This window comes from Pleurodeles waltl, chromosome 5 (assembly GCF_031143425.1).
Source record: "Pleurodeles waltl isolate 20211129_DDA chromosome 5, aPleWal1.hap1.20221129, whole genome shotgun sequence".
In the NCBI taxonomy this organism is placed as follows: Eukaryota; Metazoa; Chordata; class Amphibia; order Caudata; family Salamandridae; genus Pleurodeles; species Pleurodeles waltl.
Window position 1 is genome coordinate 63,327,688 of NC_090444.1, and position 21,531 is coordinate 63,349,218.

At 44.1% G+C, this 21,531-nt stretch overlaps 1 protein-coding gene across 2 annotated transcripts in view; it reads left to right on the plus strand.

Moving 5' to 3' along the window:
- IFT172 (intraflagellar transport 172) overlaps positions 1 to 21,531 on the plus strand; it is a 589,829-nt gene that overhangs the window by 78,580 nt on the left and 489,718 nt on the right. For both annotated transcript variants that reach the window (XM_069233572.1, XM_069233571.1), the window contains exon 8: positions 16,173 to 16,387. In XM_069233572.1, the coding sequence (XP_069089673.1) occupies positions 16,173 to 16,387 (215 nt within the window). The remainder of the gene's footprint in view (positions 1 to 16,172; positions 16,388 to 21,531) is intronic.

Sequence of the window (21,531 nt, forward strand, 5' to 3'; positions counted from 1 at the left end):
TCTTACCTCTAAGGGGAACCCTTGGACTCTGTGCATACTATTCCTTACTTTGAAATAGTGCATACAGAGCCAACTTCCTACAGTGGTTCATCCCACATCATAGGTTCTCCTTACCAAACGTAGGCCACTATTTTATACCCAGCTTCACACTAGTGGGCTAGGCCTCTTACGAATTTAATATTTGAGACTAAATCGTAATTGGTCAGCCTCCAGACATCTAATTATTTGCTTTACCAGAAAAAATGGTTTTTTGAGCACCAGCTATTCTGAACTAAGCTTCAAAATCCAGACATCTACTAGATGAGTTGGTTATTCCTCACCTCCTCTGCAGGGCATGTGGACCGTTCCTAACACCAGACCTGTCCGCCGATGGATCCTAGATAAAGGAGTGTACTCATTCCAGTTACATGAGGTGCTGTATTGTTACTTTTGTGGCTACCTCCCCTAGTTGGGAGTCAGTAATATCAATGTCTGCTGCCTTCCTTGGATGTGGTAATAATTTCTCTATCTCCCTCTCTGGAAACAAGCCCTGCTTCCTCGTTACAAGTGGTCAACATAGTAGGCACAGAGAATACCATTGAAAGTCGAAAGGGCAGGCATCCAAATCTGTTGTCTGTGTCATTGGAACATGCAATCAGTCTGAGGTTATCTAAGGTCACCAAAGCGGCTTGGTGAGCTACTTATTGTGAGCTTCACATGACAGTCCAGCACTGCATCTGCAGCACCTTTATTATGGGACTTCACCCCTTAATTAAGGGGTAGACTTGTAGGCATGCTGGTGGGCCTTACTTTAGGATGCTTTATTATGATAGATGCCTCTCGTGTGGTTTGAGGCTCATCTATATGATGTTGTTTAATTTCTAATGACCCCCCCCCTTATGCCCAGTTCAGAATAGAAATGGCATTCTTCCATTCATGTCCTGTTGCGTATTTCCCAATTGCCTATACCTTAGAACGAAGTGTGTATTTTCTATATTATTGTCTTACAAGCGTATGCTTTACTCAACTGAGAAGTTGTCATTGCAGAGATTTATAATTTATTTTGTGTCAGTACTGTTTGTTGGAAGCTGGCCAGGTATGTGGTGGACACCTATGGTGTTATCACCCTATACCAGGTCCAGGTATCCCCTCTCAGTGAGGTGTAGGTAGTGTCTAGAAGCCACAACTCTCTAGAGGTAGCTGTGGATGAGCAGCTAAGACTTATCTAGGAGACATGCAAAGCTTATGCAATACCACTATAGAACTTACACACATGAAAGAACCACACAGTGTTACAAAAATGAAGGTACTTTATTATAGTAACACAAATACTAGAATACTGAATAAGCAATACCCCAAATGGTGGTAAGAAAACACGCTATTATATACACATTAACAATCAGTAAAGAGCATAGAGAGCAATAAATATTGGCAAAAGTATAGGTAAACAGTGACTGCCCTGGAGGAGGTACAAAATATATACTAAGAAAGTGGAATGTGAAAGGCAGTCCCCCACCCACAGATGTGGAATCTGTAGAAGGGAGCTGGAGGAACTAGGCACCCCAAGAGATGAGTACCAGAGTGACCCCCAGCAATCAGGAGAGCAGAGGTAAGTACCTGGTTTTCCCCAAAACCAAAAGGAGAACTTTGAAAACCGATTATGCAAGACCCAACCAAGACTGGAAGAACCCAAAGGTGGATCCTGACAGAAGAGGACCTGCAAGGGAAGGGGACCAAGTCCAGCTCACTATGGAGTGTCCGGTTTTGGCAGGAGCCACTACCCTACCAGGTCAACAGTAGAGGAAAAAGGTCAGCAGTAAAGCACAGGAGATGAAGAGAAGTCCCTGAAGTGATGCAAGTGATGTTCCATGTCAGTGCTCGAGATTCAGTCGGTAAGTGGTGCTGAAAAACCACCAACAAGCCTTGGCAAATGTAAGAGAATGAGAAGAAGGTTTGCAAGGCTGAAGAGGACCAGCAAGGTCCAGGGTACTCGACCCAAGGAGGGGAGCCTGAGGTGACCCTGAGCAGCTGGGAGAGTCACAAAAAGAGGAGGCAGCCCCCACAGGCAACCGTCACAGGTGTCACAGTGAGGCCCATGTCGCTGGAGCACCAGGCGGGCGACTGTGATTGGCAGGAAGGAGTGCTGGAGGCCGGGGCTACACAGAGCCTGAAGATCCCTTGAAGGAGGAGCATACAAGACTTGGTAGCTGCAAGAGTCGCTGTGCACAGGGATACTGTCCTGCAAGGAGAGGCAAGGGCTTACCACCTCCTAAGTTGGACAGCTGCTAGAGAGGACCAAGGGGACCACTCCAGACCACCACCTGTGATGCAAGATCCACGCAATTCTGGAGGAGAGCAGATCCACGCAACCTTTTGTTGTTACAGTTGGTGCCTGCAGATGCAGAGGAGTGACTCCTTCACTCCAAGGGAAATTCTTACTACTTGTGCAGGCGGAAGACTCGCCGCCCTCAGAGGATAAACAGTTGCTGGAAGGAGCTAAAGAAACAATGTTGCTGAGCGGATTAGTCGCAGATTGTGGGTTCCTGGAGGGTCCATTTGCAGTCCCGGTGGCCAGAAGATGAAGTAAACAATGCAGAGGAGTCCTGCTGGTATTTTGCACATCGAATCTGAGGACCCACCCAAGAGGGGAGACCCTGAATAGCCCAGGAAGGGGGATTGGTCACCTGGCAGGGTGACCACCGATCAGGAGGGGGCTGTGACGTCACCTGCCTGACCTGGCCACTCAGATGCTCCCAGGGGCCTCTTCCCACCTTGGATTCAAGATGGCAGAATCAAGTGGCCCCCTGCAAGAGCTCTGGGTGCCACCTTTATCCAAGGAGGGCTTCCAGTGTGCCCTTCAAAGCATACCAGTGGCTTGTGGAGGCTATCCCTCCCAAGCCACGTAACACTTATTTCCAAGGGAGAGGGTGTTACCGCCCTCTCCCACAGGGAACCTTTGTTCTGCCTTCGTCTGTCTGAGCTGGTAAAGCAGAAGGAGGGCAGAAATCTGTCTGAGGGGTGGCAGCAGCGCAGGCTGCCCGGAAAACCCCAGAAGACTGGTAGGAGCAATGCTGGGGTCTTCTTAGGAGCCCCCCAGAGTGCATGGAATCATACAACCAATACTGGAAACAGTATTGGGGTTTTTATTCCTACATGTATGATAGCAAACATGCCCAAGTTCAGCGTTACTATGATGTAGCTGGACATAGGTAGTGACCTGTCCAGTACATGTGTAAATGGCTTCCCCCGCACTTATGAAGCTGGAGTTCATAGGGGCACCTCTGCTCATGCAGGGGTGCCCTCTCACACAAGTACCTGCACACTGCCCTTCGGGCTAGGAGGGCCTACCATAGGGGTGACTTAGAGACCTGTAGTGAACGGGTGCATGCACCTTTTCACGCAAGTTTCCAATGGCAAATCTGCAGACGCATTTTGCATGGGATCCCATGGGTGGCACAATACATGGTGCAGCTCATGGGGAACCCTCGGTGCCCCAGTGCCCTGGGTACCATATACTAGGGACTTATATGGGGGCACTAGTATGCCAATTGTGGGTTGTGCAAAGTCCTAAGCAACCAAATTTAGAGGGAGAGAGCACAATCACTGGGGTCCTTGTTAGCAGAATCCCAGTGAAAACAGTCAAAGCATGCTGACAGCAGGCAAAATGTGGAGGTAACATGCCAAAAAGAGGGTACTTTACTACTCTGTTTGGTTATTTTATTGCTTTGCTGTCTGAGAATAACAGGTTGACGAATGTCATAATGATGTTTAGTTATAAGCTATAATTAAATGGGCTTTGAACATCACAGATTGCTTGTTACTGTGTAAAAACTATGATCCTATCTAAGTTTATTTGACTCTTTGAAAAATATCTTAAACTTGTTCTTTCTGACGTATACTTCCACCTGCATCCTCACCTTTAAATATTACAGGCGCAGACTGGAAACCTTTGTATTAGCTCCCTGTCACCAGCAGATAGAATAACTCTGTTGTGATGTCAAAGGCTATCCGTTTTACTACAGTTCTGGAGGGCCATCTCTTCAAACTGTTGGGTCCTTCATATAGTAGACTATACCATACCCTTTCTCCGTCACATACCCTGTTGTACCCCTTCACCCTTCACATGAGCCTGTATGATTAGCAGATCGCAAAGCAGGAAGTGCCAGTCGTGCTGCAGAAAGAGTGGAAAAAGTGTCAGAGCAAGAAATAGAGCAGGGTTGCTATTCACAGTACTTCCTCATTCCCAACAAGGACGGCAGTCTTCAGCTGATCCATACATGACCTCGAGATTCTGATTTGGTTTCTGAGAAAGGACAAATTCAGCGTGCTGTCTCTAGCTCTGGTTCTACTGGCATTGAAGGTGAGACAGGTTGGTGTCATGAGACCTGCAGGATGCATACTTTTCCGACCCTTCAGGCCCATAGGAAATACTTGTGTTTTGTTGTGGATTCTACCAATTTGTTCTTCTTTTTGAGTTGGCTTTTGCACAGAAGTAGCTGTGGTAGAGGCACATCTCAGATGACAGGAGAGCAATATACCTGCATCTAGACGACGGGCACATCAAAGCAGTTTGCCTGAGATGGTGTTGCGCCATCTCCTTTCGACAATTTAACTGCAGCACAACCTGGGATTTTCGATCACTCATCCCAGATCTCACCTGAAGCCCTCCCAATGCCCATAGTTTTTTGGGAGGTACTGAATACCATATGGCTTCTAGTCTTGCGTACGTCACTGAGGATCTGAACATTCAGAAAATGCTTTCAGTATTTTCAGTGGGGTCTCATGTTCCAGTCCTGAAAGCCCTACATTAGCTCAATTTGTTTGCTTCCTGCATCCTCCAGTCACTCATGCACACTGACACATGAAAGCTGTTTGGTGGAGCCCCCGCAGACAGTGGTTCAACATCAGGGAGCCTTGATGGAATAGATTATGTTCACCAGGGGCACTTTAATGGAGTTAAACAGGTGGGTAAAAGAAAGAAGAAAACCTCATTGGAAGAAGACCATTCAGCAGTGACCAAGTTTGTAACAGACACCACCACGTTTGGGCGGGGTGCACATCTGGAGGACCTGGAGATAGAGGTTTTTAGTCGACAGAAGAGCGGAGGTTACAGATCAATCTGCTAGAAATGAGGTCTTGCATATTGGTGCTCAAGGCCTTTCTCCCTTCCATTCCAGGTCAATCAGTTCAGATCTTGACCAACAACACCAACGCCATGTGGTACCTAACAAGCACAAGCGAAGCTGTTCAGAAACCTTGAGGCTTTGCTAATGGGCACATCAACAACGTCTGCGGCTGGTAGTCAGTCATTTGATGGGCTCCGTGAACCCCAGAGCCGGCAGCCTCATTCTGCATCATCTGGTCGACCGCAAATGGCATCTTCACCCAGAGATAGTCCAAGACCTATTCATAGCTCAAAGGAACACTCATTGGCCAAAGTTCTTCATTATTCTTGCAGGCAGTGGCGTAGCGTGGGTTGTCAGCACCCGGGGCTAGGCAAGTAATTTGCGCCCCCTAACCCGTGGATTTTAGCACTTGCGAGCGCACCCCCCCCCCCCCCCCCCCCCCCAGATGTTGCGGCCGGCCCCCCCTGTACCCCCCACAGCTTGCAGGGAACATTATGGGCTACATTTTGGTTTATCTTGAATTTTCCACTTGACTACGCATTTCCTGCTACATCTTTGATTCCTCGAGTTCTGAGGAAGATGCGCCAAGAGCGGGCTTATGTCATTGTAATTGCCTCGGATTGCGTGATTAGGGTGTGGTGGGAAAACTATGGCAAATCACTGCAACAGCACCTCTTCGTCCACTGCTCAGAAAGTCTCTATCCTCTATTAGGAGGACAGGTTTAGCACCCAGGTTTTCAGAGTCTACACCTTCATGCATGGAGACGAAGCAGAGTAATCTGAGCACTTTGAGCTCTCACCCGACGAGATCAATGTGATATATTCTGGACTTCCCCTGTCTACCAAATCTGTATACTCCTGGTGAGCTGGTTTAGGATAGATCCTCTGAAAACATCTTTCTCAGGGTTACTACAGTTTGCCCTGTTCTTAATTCAAAAAGGCTGTGTAGTAGATACAGTGAAGGGTTGTCTTTCAACCTTCTAAGCATTTCTTTCAGCAACCAAAAGACCTATACAGGGCTGTCCACAGATATCAATCTTACCGAAGGAGAGTGTTCCAAAAATGGTACGTGGAGTACCATGAGCTCCAGATCGGCGTGCAGCACAGCCTCCATCTTGAACATCGTATTTATAGTCACGTTTAGTAACAGTGACACCAGCGACGGACCAACAGTGATAACAACATGTAGAGTACCCCGGGCTTTAGACTGGCTACCATCTTAAACTGTAGGTGTTCGTATTTGTAACCCTTTACAACTAATGTAATAATCGTAACTGAAAGTGTAACTGCACCGTGATCCATTAAATCCCACAAAAGGAAATTCATCTCTATCAGTATATTAAGTACCATGAGCTCCAACTCACTATGTAAAACGTAACCATCATAATATGCAAATCTATACCAACAACAGTAAACCTAGGGAAAGCGAAGATAAAATATCGCCAACGTGATCACATACACTGAGCCCGAGCTAACATATTTACAGACCTGGCCAAGAAATGGCAAATTCAAAGGAGGGACTAAGAACCTCCGTGTACCGTTTTAGGCTCAAGGTGGTGGCCTGTTATGCCAAATAAAAATAGCAGCCATCTTGAGTTGTAAAATGTCCTATGCGCATTCAAATGAATTAAAAATTACAAGGAGAGCACAGACACAAAGGAGGGACTAGCAACCTTAGCATGCCAATTTAGACTAAAGCAGCCTATTGGGGTTGATTGGGAATAGCAGCAATCTTGAGTGGTAAAATATCATATGTGCATTCAAATAGTCTGTTTTTTGTCTGTCAGAAAAACCTATATAAAACCTTTTCAAATTGATTTCTTTCACAGGTAACAGTATTTACAGTACTGTTAGCCTACTTTTTTGACAGAAAATATATTTTTTTTCTGTCTAAAAATGCCTTCACTGTTTGCGAAGTGCAATTCATGTGGCAATAAAAAGGCGCACACTGATTCTCACGCAGTTTGTATAGTTTGTCTGCCAGAATCTCATCACCCTGATTCCTGTTCTTACTGTCAGACGCTTTCCAAGCACACTTAGAAGGACCGAGAAAAGAGCAGACTGCATGGACTGCAGGAGAGAGAAACAGCAAGAGGTCTTGAGGGACACAATTCTTCCTCTCAAGAGCCCTCCTCTCAGTCAAAAACACCCCACAGACGTCAAGGAAAATTCCTCTATGTTCACTGTTGAAGGCTCCGAATAAAGTGGGGTCAATTCATCCATCAATGTTGTAACATGCCCGTCGCTTGACGTCAAGAACTACTTCACCATCAAGTACACGTCGCCATTTGACATCACCAGTTGACATCAAGACATTCTTTAACTCAAGACAACGATCGTCGGTAAAGTCAGCGCCGGCAGCTCATAGACATTTCTCGGTGTTGAGGCAATAGACTGCAGAAAATATCCCTTTGACATCAGGAACACAGTCGATGTTGAAAATAAAGGAACCATTACACCATATGACATTGAGGGAGCAATTTGTAACATCAACAGAAGCACAGGCTGCTGAAATGTCTCCAGATGTCCAAATCACTTCAATAAATCTGATCTCTGCAAACTCTTGATCACCTTCTAGATCTGCATCACCTGTGAATGTTTCTCCAAGGTGGCTTCAGAATCAGTAAGAGGCCAGTGCCGGCAACATCAGACTCAGAATATTCACAGGTTTATTCTCCTTGTAGACCTATTACGCCATCACCTAAAAGAATACCATCATCTAGAGTGTCTCCCAGTACAGTAACAGTACTGCCAACAGCTACAGGTAATACACATCGTAGAAGCCCTCAAGCATGTGGAAGATCTAGAAGTCCAGTATGACACCATTCTAGATCTCGTAGAACAACTAGACTCAGATCTAGTTCCAGAAGATTCAGATCTTGCAGAAGACAAATACCATCCTGACCTTCAACGTTAAGGTCATCAGTGAGAGATTACTCTCCCACTCTCTCAGGCACTCTTCCACAATGAGTCTCATCGATTGATGACCTATTGACAATTTAGCAATGTTATGATAAGAAGTGCTACAAAACTCATTGACATTCCGCCTGTGTCGACATAATTTGTTATTTTTGAGAGACTGCAACACCGAACAGCCTCTAGACCACTCTTGCCTCTAGTCCCTGACTGTCTGGAACCTGCCATGCAATCGTTTCTAACGCCAGCTTCTTTAAGATCAGCAACATCTAGAATTCTTAAGACTTATAAGGCTCCGGATCAAGATCCATTATTTCTCGGAGCTGATCCTCCTCCAAACTCTGATAGTGGCAGCTGCAAGAAAATACCTTTCAGCTTCTTAATCCTTTTCTTTGGTCCCACCGGACAAAGAAAGTAAGCACATGAATGCACTGGGCAGAAAGGTGTGTGGAACATCATCATCTTTTATGAAAGTGGCTGGTTCTTCTGCTTTCTTGGGACACTATGGTGGATTACTCTGGGATTCATTATTCATATTCAGTGAAAAATTAACTAAGAAAGGCAGGACTTCTTGGAGGTGATTAATGAAGGGGGCCTAGTATTGAAACAAAATAGAAGTGCTGCTGCAAATGCCTCCGATTTGGAAGCACATGGTTATGCACATAGCATATGGGCTAGAAGATCATCCTGGTTGCGCCTCACTGGACTGAATCGGATTTGAACCCTCCTTTTTCAGGAAACACTCCTTTTGGTTCACATGCTGACGAGATGTCTTGGATGAAGACTGAATTAGCCACTCTAAAAGCAGTAGGACTGGATAAAAAGCAGGAATTCCGCAAGCTGTACAGGCCCTACGACGGGAGATACATCCAGCAGAGGGTTCAAGCCACTCACCGGCAGCAGCAACATCATCATCAGCAACAATCACTTTTCCATTTCCACCCTCGAAGACCATCAAGGGGGAGAGGTATGCAGCAGCACCAGCAACCTACAACTGCAGGAAAGTCTTCTACCAAACAATGAGGAGTTTCTTCCCCCTTCATGTTACCCCCTCTCTGGTGGGGGTCTGGGGGGGTATTGTGGATCACCTGCAAGAGTGGCGGTCCATTGCCAACGGCAGATGGGTCTTGAATATGTACAGAATGGCTATTCTCTTCGCTTCAAGTCCCCTCCTCCAAATGTTCCAGCAGCAAAAAAATCCCTCTTTCATTCAGAAATTGACACTCTTTTACTAAAAGAGGCTATGGAGGAGGTTCTGTGTCATCAAAGGTACTCAGGAATCTATTATCATTACTTTCTAATAAAGAAGAAGGGACAGAGGCAACAATTCAGAGCCATCCTGGATCTCCGAATTTTAAACAGATATATACGCAGAGAAAAATTCTGTATGTTGGCTCTACACCAAATTTATCCACAACTGCAACAATGGTATTGGATGTGGGCGATAGGCTTCCAAATTGCATATTCCATATCCCGATTTCCACAAAGCATCGCAAGTTTCTCAAGTTCAAAGTGGGATCTCTGCATTATCAATACAAAGTTTTCCCATTTGGCCTCAAGTCAGCCCCTCGAACGTTTTCAAAATGCATGGCTGTTGTCACAGCATTGTTAAGGAGAAAAAAGATCTTTGTATACTCTTACCTCGATGACTGGCTAATAAAGAGCTCCTCTCCATCTCGGACAGCTAAGCATTTTCGCTTCTGTGTACAAACTCTTACACGGTTTGGACTTCAAATCAAGTTTTAGATGTCTACAGTTCATCCTGTACAGAAACTCCATTACTTCGGGGCTACGCGGGATGCACAGTTTGCATGAGTGTATCCTTCGTAAGAGAGACTATCATCCATCAAACGAATGTCACAATCCTCTGCAGGTTCATCATCCTTCTGCAAGACAGCTCTCCAATGGTTGGGAGGACAGGTTGATGCTATCTCAAGCTGCACGTCAGTCTCTTACATGATGTACACAGCAAAACAATATGATGGTGGAGGTGCCACTTCATCAGGAACCACCCAATCAGACTTTGATCACTGTTGCTTCCCTCCAAGGATGGGGAGCTCACCTGGTCTTTCTTCATACGCAGGGTTTTGATCGGACCTGGAAAAGACTTATTGTAAGGAAATGCCTCCTTGGCATGGTTACCCCCTGACTTTTTGCCTTTGCTGATGCTATGTTTTGAATTGAAAGTGTGCTGAGGCCTGCTAACCAGGCCCCAGCACCAGTGTTCTTTCCCTAACCTGTACTTTTGATTCCACAATTGGCACACCCTGGCATCCAGATAAGTCCCTTGTAACTGGTACCCCTGGTACCAAGGGCCCTGATGCCAGGGAAGGGTCTCTAAGGGCTACAGCATATCTTATGCCACCCTGGGGACCCCCTCACTCAGCACAGACACACTGCTTACCAGCTTGTGTGTGCTAGTGAGAACAAAACGAGTAAGTCGACATGGCACTCCCCTCAGGGTGCCATGCCAACCTCACACTGCCTATGCAGTATAGATAAGTCACCCCTCTAGTAGGCCTTACAGCCCTAAGTGCAGGGTAGCCATAAGAGTATTTGGTCTGGGAGTCTGTCAAACACGGACTCCACAGCACCATAATGGCTACACTGAAAACTGGGAAGTTTGGTATCAAACTTCTCAGCACAATAAATGATACTGATGCCAGTATACATTTTATTGTGAAATACACCCCAGAGGGCACCTTAGAGGTGCCCCCCTGAAACCTTAACCGACTATCTGTGTAGGCTGACTGGTTCCAGCCTGCCACAACCGAGACATGTTGCTGGCCCCATGGGGAGAGTGCCTTTGTCACTCTGAGGCCAGTAACAAAGCCTGCACTGGGTGGAGATGCGATCACCTCCCCCAGGCAGGAGCTGTAACACCTGGCGGTGAGCCTCAAAGGCTTACCCCCTTTGTTCCAGCTAGTGGAGTTGCCCGCCCCCTCCGGCCACGGCCCCACTTTTGGCGGCAAGGCCAGAGGAGATAATGAGAATAACAAGGAGGAGTCACTGGCCAGTCAGGACAGCCCCTAAGGTGTCCTGAGATGAAGTGACTCTAACTTTTAGAAATCCTCCATCTTGCAGATGGAGGATTCCCCAATAGGATTAGGGATGTGACCCCCTCCTCTTGGGAGGAGGCACAAAGAGGGTGTACCCACCCTCAGGGCTAGTAGCCTTTGGCTACTAACCCCCCAGACCTAAACACGCCCTTAAATTTAGTATTTAAGGGCTCCCCTGAACCTAAGAATTTAGATTCCTGAAACTACAAGAAGAAGAAGACTGCTGAGCTGAAAAACCCCTGCAGAGGAAGAACAGAAGACACCAACTGCTTTGGCCCCAGTCCTACCGGCCTGTCTCCTGCCTTCCAAAGAACCCTGCTCCAGCGACGCCTTCCAAGGGACCAGCGACCTCTGAATCCTCTGAGGACTGCCCTGCTTCAAGAAAGACCAGAAACTCCTGAGGACAGCGGCACTGCTCCAAAAGAACTGCAACTTTGTTTCAAGGAGCAGACTTAAAGACCCCTGCAACTCCCCGCAAGAAGCGTGAGACTTGCAACACTGCACCCGGCGACCCCGACTCGACTGGTGGAGAACCAACACCTCAGGGAGGACCCTCCGGCGACTCCGAGACCGTGAGTAACCAAAGTTGTCCCCCCTGAGCCCTCACAGCGACGCCTGCAGAGGGAATCCCGAGGCTCCCCCTGACCACGACTGCCTGAACTCCATTTCCCGACGGCTGGAAAAGACCCTGCACCCGCAGCCCCCAGCACCTAAAGGAACGGAACTCCTGTGCAGGAGTGACCCCCAGGAGGCCCTCTCCCTTGCCCAGGTGGTGGCTACCCCGAGGAGCCCCCCCCTTGCCTGCCTGCACCGCTGAAGAGATCCCTTGATCTCTCATTGAAATCTACAGAGAACCCGACGCTTGTTTGCACACTGCACCCGGCCGCCCCCGCGCTGCTGAGGGTGTACTTTCTGTGTGGACTTGTGTCCCCCCCGGTGCCCTACAAAACCCCCCTGGTCTGCCCTCTGAAGACGCGGGTACTTACCTGCTGGCAGACCGGAACCGGGGCACCCCCTTCTCTCCATTGAAGCCTATGCGTTTTGGGCACCTCTTTGACCTCTGCACCTGACCGGCCCTGAGCTGCTGGTGTGGTAACTTTGGGGTTGCTCTGAACCCCCGACGGGGGGGTACCTTGGACCCAAACCTAAGACTTGTAAGTGATTTACTTACCTGACAAAACTAACAAAAACTTACCTCCCCCAGGAACTGTGACAATTGCACTGTGTCCACTTTTAAAACAGCTTATTGTGTTTTATGTAAAACGTATACATGCTAATGTCATGATTCAAAGTTCCTAAAGTACTTACCTGCAATACCTTTCAAATGAGATATTACATGTAGAATTTGAACCTGTGGTTCTTAAAATAAACTAAGAAAATATATTTTTCTATAACAAAACCTATTGGCTGGATTTGTCTCTGAGTGTGTGTTCCTCATTTATTGCCTGTGTGTATGTACAACAAATGCTTAACACTACTCCTTTGATAAGCCTACTGCTCGACCACACTACCACAAAATAGAGCATTAGTATTATCTCTTTTTGCCACTATCTTACCTCTAAGGGGAACCCTTGGACTCTGTGCATACTATTCCTTACTTTGAAATAGTGCATACAGAGCCAACTTCCTACACTTATCATATCAACATGCTGGAACTGAGAGCAGTCCACCTTGCTCTGTAGTCTTTTCTTCCAGCAAACAGAACCAACAGTGTTCTTGTCTAGACAAACACCACTACAACCATGCATTTCCTGCACAAACAAGGAGGAACCCGCTCTCGCCCTCTCTTCCTCGAAGCTCCGACAATCTGGAATTGGCTCCTATACAAGAATCTTACAATAACAGCTGTCCATTTGCCAGGAGTTCAAAACATTCATGCGGGTGACCTAAATCGAAATTCTCAAGACGATCACGAATGGACTCTTAACGTCTTGGAAGAAATCTTTCTCGAATGTGGATATCCTCAGATAGAGTTGTTTGCAGATGTCAACAACAAAAAATGCCAAGACTATCATCTAGATTCTACCAGCCAGGCTTGAAGGGGAATGCCCTTTTGATAGACTGGCCAGGGAAATATCTCTACACCTTTCCACCAATTCCTCTAATTCCACAAGTGATCCTCCAGCTCTATCGATCTCAAACCAGAACGGCACTAATAGCCCCAGAATGGCCTCACCAGTGGTGGTTGACGAACCTTCTACATCTGTCAGAGAGACCACACAAGAGACTCTCTTGCCATCAGGATCTTCTGTTCAAGTCGGGAGGACAGATACTACACCCCAACCTCCCATCCCTGAACTTGACAGCACAGCTCCTAAATTCCTCCAATATGGACATTTGGGGCTTTCTACAGAATGTATGGACATTCTCAGGGAGGCTAGGCATTCTTCCGCTAGAAGATTGTACGCATTCAAATGGGGGAGATTCTACCTGTGGTGTATACAGAATAGTTACAATCCAATTTCATGTCAGGAAGATGTAATTGTTCCATATCTACTATTCCAAACTAAATCAGGTTTGCAATGTTCTTCAGTCAGAGTACATCTTGCAGCCATCACGGCTTCCAGGAAATCCCCATTTCAAACATCATTCTTCCAAATCCCATTAGTAAAGGATTTCCTTGAAGGTCTTAAAGTGTTTCCCCCCAGTCAGGAATCCTTCTCCTCCATGGGAAGTAAACATTGTACTTTCCAAATTGATTGGCCCTCCATTTGAGCCAATACATAAAGCCTCTTTGCAATATCTCACCTGGAAAGCGGCTTTTTTGGTGGCTATCACTTCCACCCTTAGGGTAAGTGAAATTCAAGCTTTATGTTCAGAATCACCTTACACTGTTTCATTACGATAGAGTTGTTATGAGGACTCATCCTAGCTTTCTCCGAAGGTAGTGTCAGACTTTCACATCAATTAGAATAAATTGCTACCTACTTTCTTTCCAAATCCTTGTAATCCAGTTGAAAGGTCTCTATATTCATTGGATGTCAAGCGTGTTAACATTTTGTTTAGATAAGACCAAGAATGTTAGAAAATCAACTCACCTTTCTGTAAACTATGGCTTAGCGTCATCTAAACAGTCTATTTCTAGATGGATTGTTTCTTGCATTACATTGTCCTGTCCGCTAGATAACAAGTCATTACCTGTTAAACCTAGCGCGCATTCTACAAGAGTAAAAGCTGCTACTGCAGCTCTGTTGAGAAATGTTCCAATTGCTGAAAGTTGTAAAACCTCTTCCTGGAAATCTGCTCATACGTTTACTAGACATTATTGTTTAGATTCAGAAGCTAAGGCAGATACTCAAGTAGGACTGGTTTCATTGAGTAATCTGTTTGGTTAAATGTTGGAACTGTTTTTAGGCTTCGAAGTCTGCTTCTTGTGGAATGGGCTTGCTATTCTATTCAGTGCTTATGAATGTTGATGAGGATCCACTGGAAGAGAAGGATAAATTGCTTACCTGTAATACTAGTTCTCTTCCAGGGGAGTCCTCATCAAAGTCATAAGCAACCTCTCTGGATAGAAGCTATTACAGTTCTCAACACGCTTTGCATACAGGATTCTTTTGTCATGTATCTGTAAAAATGACCTGGCCTAACTGTCACCTGTGGGGCATGATGGGATACAGGTGGGGTGCTGTGAGGTTCTTAAAGGCACAGTGCCGGTTTTATGCTTTCTATTGCAACAGCAGCCTGTAGCTTGACAATGTCTCATATTCCCTTTCCTTTTTCCTTTTGAATAAAGGTTTTTCTGAAAGGCTTCCTATGATCAGCTTTTCATTATTAACATGTATCGATCGAATCGCATTTATTTAAAAACAAAAAAAAATGTAAATGTAATCTGGCCATTTTCTAACTTTTGTATAGGCTGCAGTGTGTGTGTGTATGTATGTATGTATATGTATATATATATATATATGTGTATATATATATATATGTGTATATATATATATATATATATATATATATATATAATAAAAAAAATGTATGGGTAGGTAAAGTAACTATGTGTAAATTCTTACACATATGCATATATAAAATATTTAAGAAGTACCCCAGGGTCCCCACGTGTGGGTGGGACTATTTAGCAGTTATGACTTTGAAGAGGATTCCTCTTGAAGAGAACTAGGAATACAGGTAAGCAATTTATCCTTACTTACCTTTAGTAACGATTTTAGTGGTACTCCATCTACCTATACATTCTTCAGTACCCCTTACCCAGTCTTACCTTCCCATGTAGTGGGCATCTTTATACTATCCCCTCTAGCAGAGATAAAACAATTATTAAAAAAATATTATTTTAGTATTCAACCAAATTAGTTATGCAGTGTACCAATAGACAAGTTAATTTCTCTTTAAGTATATCTAAAGTAGATGCATAAACAGAATAGAATTACCGTTATGATGCTTGTCTCAATGCTATATGAATCCAGTGACATGACCACGACTCCAAGTGCTATGTCAGAACAGAGTCTCTTCCCTCTGCTAATGTTGGAGAGCTATTACTAAACTTTCTGGATCCAGTCTGTGGCTGGACTATTCAAAAGTGAGGATCTGCAGGCAAATAGAGTATCCACCCAAAAGATTGTTACCAAAAGTAGGTAACATTTTCGTCTTTGGATGTTTTTTTCCAGCTCCTCTGTTTCAAGCACCTGGCCTTCGTAAAGACCTTGAGCACGTTGCTTCCAACACATCTGCCCACCATTCTTGAAACAAAGAGGAACGTGGTTATATTTTGTCCATAATTTGCTTTCTTCTGGTTTGCTCCCGTAAGCGTGCCAGTAGAACTTTATTTGGCTATTACTGTACGAGAGGTGAATATGATTTGTATTAGTATTTGTGTCTGTTCACTATATTGGTAATTCTCAAGTGATGAAGGGTTACCAACACAATTTATACTCTTACCTCCTTTTCGTTGCGGAAGTACACATCTGTCTGGTCACTTTCTTGTAGGAAATGTAAGTGATGTACCAAATGCAAGAGCAAGTACGAGACTGGTATGCACTAATGGAGGAGGTGTTGAGCATCCTGTCTTATAGGTTATGAAAATGGGTTAATGCTGGTTGTGGTTTTAAAAGCTACTTATTACTTGTTGTTATAGGGTAAACTTGCGACCCATCCATGCCCTCCTTATGCCCTGGCATGGGCCTCCAACAGCATTGTAGCAGCTGGCTGTGATAAGAAGATTGTGGCCTATGGAAAGGAGGGTCATGTGATCCAGACCTTTGATTACAGCCGGGACCCTTCAGAGAAGGAGTTCACTGCAGCAGCTACTAGTCCAAGTGGCCAGGCAGTTGTTGTTGGCAGCTATGACAGGTACCATCTTGAACGGAAGGCTGACTGTGCATTTTAGTATCTCATTGTCAAATAATATTGTTTGATTGTTTCACATCTGCACTGCAGCAGTGTTTCTAGGTGCTCTTTAAATGTGCTGTCAGAATTCCTCATAGTTTCTGTTCGGTGATCTGTCAGGGTGTCATCCCACATCTTGACTATGACTGCTCCACGATCCCAGACCTTTGCATTTGCCATGCTTTCTCCCCACAGTCAATAATGTCAGTTTCTTTTATCACTGAATGTCGTAGAGCAGTTCTGTTGACCTAGTCGGAACGGTCAATTTGACCAACTGCCTTACAGGATGTGAAAATTTATATTTAGCAGCAGCACCGTTTTCGTTTGAATTTTCTTTTAGAGTTCAGAGACTGTAGCATTGCAAGTTCCAAACAGACTTCTGTGTTAAAAGATTGCTGGCAATATTGTACCTAATGATTTGAATGTGGTAAAAAGACCAACAAAGATAAGGCTGTGGTCATATGGTTTATTTTAAAAATAGTTATTATTAGTACAACAATTATTTCAAGATAAGTGCAGTCGGCAATACAAGACCACATCAACGACAATGATGTACATTTTCCATTAAAATGTAACAATAACTCCCTCAATTGCACCACCTTTTTCAAAAGCCAACTAAAACAGCATGTAAACACAAGATATGTCTAAGGATTCCTCGAGTACCATCATATCGTTGCCAAAGAGTCACAGCTTGGACTGACATTGAGAAATAAAATCAAGTTACCAAAACCAGTCAACAAACACTCGCCCAAACAACTTGTAAGCATGTCATCAACATTACTTTAGTACATTTTGAGAATACACAGGGAAATCTAAGGCAGGCTATCATCTTTAGTGAGAGATTTAAACTCCTCCACAAGGATATCCTACACTTGCGAAATGCAGTGTTATGCACTGTAGAATCTTAATTGAAGTCATAAGCACTGAATAATTCCCTGCTGCCTGCGTGGATCACGGAGCACTTCTTAATAAATGAATAATCTATTTTAAAAGTCCACAGGTTGTCACTGTGCATCATGTCTCACGGTAAGAAAAAACCCTGCAATGGACTATCAAAGGCTCAATTTCTTTTTCAGAGAGATGACTTGAAATACCAATTCGAATCTGCATTACAGCCTCATTACTCAAAAAGCTTAAAATGCATGAAGAAATAGAAAAAGGACATTTGCATATGAGGAGGAATATATTATAAAGGAGGTTAAAAGGGTATGGTCCCTTTAAGGATCCATGATGCTTCTCTACCCAAAGTGCACCTTACTGGCAGTTTGCCTTAGAGAGCTTAGGATTTTTTCTGGCTCATGTGAGCAGGAGCTTAGGAGCACAGTGAAACGTTAAACCTCAATTCTTTACTCACAAATTGATATTTTACAATTTTTAATCTTTCTTTTGACGTTTTTAAACCTTTTCTGTCAAGTCACATTGAAATTTAAATTTGTCTGAGAGAAATTTTGTTCAAAATGGCCTCTCTTTTTCAAAAGTGCCCTTTATGTGGCAGAAAAAAGACAGTATCTGACGTTCATAAACTTGTGTGATGTTCTCCAAGAGACCACTCTGGAAAGGACTGTGACATCTGCAGTACAGTGTCTGAACATACTCTTAAGGACAGGGAAGGCATCCTGCTGAGGAGCCTCATGGAAGACGTTAGAAAAGGAGAACTTAAGAAGAAAACAATAGAGATTTATGCTTCCCATAACCCATCTGGGAAGCCACCCACTGATACAGACTCCCGCAGAGGAGGAACTCAAGCCAAAAAGTCAGGAAATGTCATCACCATCGGTCATTCTGGATCGGGATGAAAGGTATCTGTGTCAAGGGCATTGGCTCCGACTTGCTTGCCCTCGAAGCGGGTTTGAGGTCACATTCACAATACAGTGAAAAGGACGTCAGATCTCCGTCGAATAAATGGTGTTGATCTACATCGAGCCACAGATCTCACTCGAAGTTGAGATAAGACTGTTCAGCATTAAAACTATTGTCAATGAAGACCACCCATCGATCGCTGTCAATGTCAAGTCATGCATGTCGATCCCCGTCAGATCACATTATTCTACTGCTGTTTCACTGCCTTTATTGATATCACTACATTCTCCACAATTGTCTTCACCTCATATAAGTGGTCCTGCACCAAGATGCTCCACATCATCACTTAGGGTGACAGCTAAAAAGAAAGTAGAGATTGTATTGATGTGTGTTTAAACCTGCAACTACACCCAATCCTCAACCTTTGCCATTAAAGCCATTGCAATAATTCCACTCACTGCGAACCATTGCAGCCATTAACCCTCCCACGGATTTTTGTATCAAGAAGATATCTATGTCGCCAATAAGGAAGAGACGACCAATGCCTACTCAGTCTCCAGGTCAATTACCCACCAGAAAAAGGCCTCAGATTGGCAACAAAATCTCTAACTTCATATGATACCGCTTCGAATACTCCAACTTTGCTTGTGTCTTCTCGCACTAGAGCATATCTTGTCGGTGACATTATAACCTTCCAAGAAGTCTTTGTCAGAGGGCCCCCTAAACAAAATATCCCTTTAGACTCTCCGCAACTGACAGTTTTGTTTATTTCAGATATTTTGCAAAATAGAGCTTCTCCTACACCTATACTACCAACAATGTCATGGTTACTTGAGATAGTTCAAGAGAAGTTCTTTACACCTGCCACAGTTAAACCTGCAACTCCAAGGATACTTGAAGTACAAGCCTCTGCAACAAGACCTGAAGTTTCTAATATCAGAGCCTAAACCTGACTTTGTCATAGTGACGTCAGTCAGGAAAAGACATGTATTGGCGCCAGAGACCACAGCTCTTCCAGAGCCTGAAAGCGAATGCATAGACGCTGTTGGTAGTAAAATATGTGGACCTGCTGCATTTAAAATAAATAATAGTGCCACTGCCTTCTGGTTTGCTATCAAAGATATGTTTAAGAATGCGATATTTCGAAGAAGCTCTTCCAAAGCACCGTTAACAAGATAATGCGGAAATGTTACAAAAACACTCTAGTAGCTAATCCGATACTTAGTGCAGTGGTAGACTCCACAGAGTTGCCTTAATTTTGTCATAGAATTTCAATGAGATCTTCAAGGCTGTGCCTCACTACTCTTAAACCGGAGGCTGAATTGAAATTTATGAACCTTCTGTTTTCAGGAACATCACTGTTTAGTCAAAACATGTAGGAAGAAATGCAGAAGATGAAAAGTGAGGCAGAGACTTTAAAAATAGTAGGCCAGAGGAGAATAAGAAACTATTTAGATCTTGGAATAGATCAAGGGAGTGCAGATTCTACCAATGTAGGGTTCAAACCCCTCTTTGCCAGTATAACCAATAACAACCTCAACAGTACCCACAGAATGAAAAATACTGTTATCAAAATCGGTCATCTAGGCAAAGAACAACTCAGACAAAATTCCTGTCCTATAGAAGACGACTGTCATGGATACAAGGCAGTGAGTATATAATACCCCCTTCTCTGTTACCCACTCCAGTGAGGAAGTGGTATCTTGCCACATGGCATAGTGGACTTTGATCACAAAAAAACAAATTCAGATTCCGATTCAGGCAGACAACACTACCACCAGGCATTACATGAATTAACAAAGAGGCACCAGATCGAGACCTCTCATTACAAGCTCAATCAATCTGGAATTGGGCTCTACCCAACAATCTGAATTTATCAGCATCTCAAATTCCAGGAACCCTAAATGTAGAATCAGATTTCCTCAGCACATATTACAAAGAGTCTCACAGATGGGTTTTACACAAGTAGGTGCTAAATCAGATTTTCAAAGAAAGAGGACTTCCTTCTTTACATCTCTTTGCACCAAGAGATAACATAAAAATGCAGAGACTTCACATCCAGGTTCCCAGAAAAGAGATCAGTTAGCATGCCCTTTTGATAAAATGGCGGAGGCCACTACTGCATGCTTTTCCTCTGATTCCATTATACCAAAGGTAATCCTCAAACTTTGCAGACTCGTAACGACGATGATCTTAGTAGTTCCAGTTTGGCCCAGACAATGGTGGTACCCAGACTTTTTTCAGATGACTATAAGAGCACTCAAGAGGTTGCCATAAAAACCTGATGTATTGACAGAACTACTGGGTCATATTCAACACTGCCCCTTTTATCTTTGAGTTTTGCTGCATGGCTCCTGAGATCAGACAGTACGACCATCTAAATTTAACACCAGTTTGTCTGAAAAGCTCAAGAGAAGCTAAGCGCCTGTCCGCAAGAGCATCTTATGCCCTGAAGTGTATATCGTACAAACAAAAGTGTCACAATCCTATTATGTGTCAAAAAGACACAATTTGTTCTTATCTACTACACTTGGCTTAATCTAAGTTGCAGTTTCTGTCAATTAAAGGACATCTAGCAGTCATCACTGCAGACAGAAAATTTCAACCTCCAAAATAACTTTTTGGAAGGACTGAAAAATTATAGCCTTTGTTCCAACATTCCTCTCCACATTGGGAGTAGAATACAGTACTCTGTAAATTAGTGGGTTCACCTTTCAAACCAGTAAATAAATCTAAGTTATAAAGTATATTAGATTGGATAAATTTAAACAGTGCATTGCAGGAAAATAGCATTTCCAATAGGTATTACTTCATCTAGGAAAGTAAGTGAGTTTGAAGCACTATTTATTGTACAACCAGAACTGTTTCCCACTCTAACATGAGAACACTTCCCTCTGTTATCCCTAAGATGGTTTCTGAGTTTAATATCAATCAGTTCATTACTCTTCCCACATTTTCCCCAAATCCTTTAACACCAGCAGTAGGAGCTTTGCACTCTTTAGATGTTAGAAGGGTATTATGATTCTGCTTGTGCAAGACAAACGTTTTGAGAAAAACATCTCAACTGTTTATTCATTTTGGATCACTAAGGCAAGGTTTTGCCACTTCTAAGCATTCTTTAGCTAGATGGATATTATCTTGCATCATGCTGTGTTATCAGTTGGCCAATAAACCATCACCAGACAAGCCTAGAGCACACTCAGTCAGTGGAAAGGCAGACATTGCTGTGTATTGCCTAGAAGTGTCTGCAGCTGACATTTGTGAGGCAGCTATTTGGAAGTCCATTCACATATTCACTGGAGGCCATG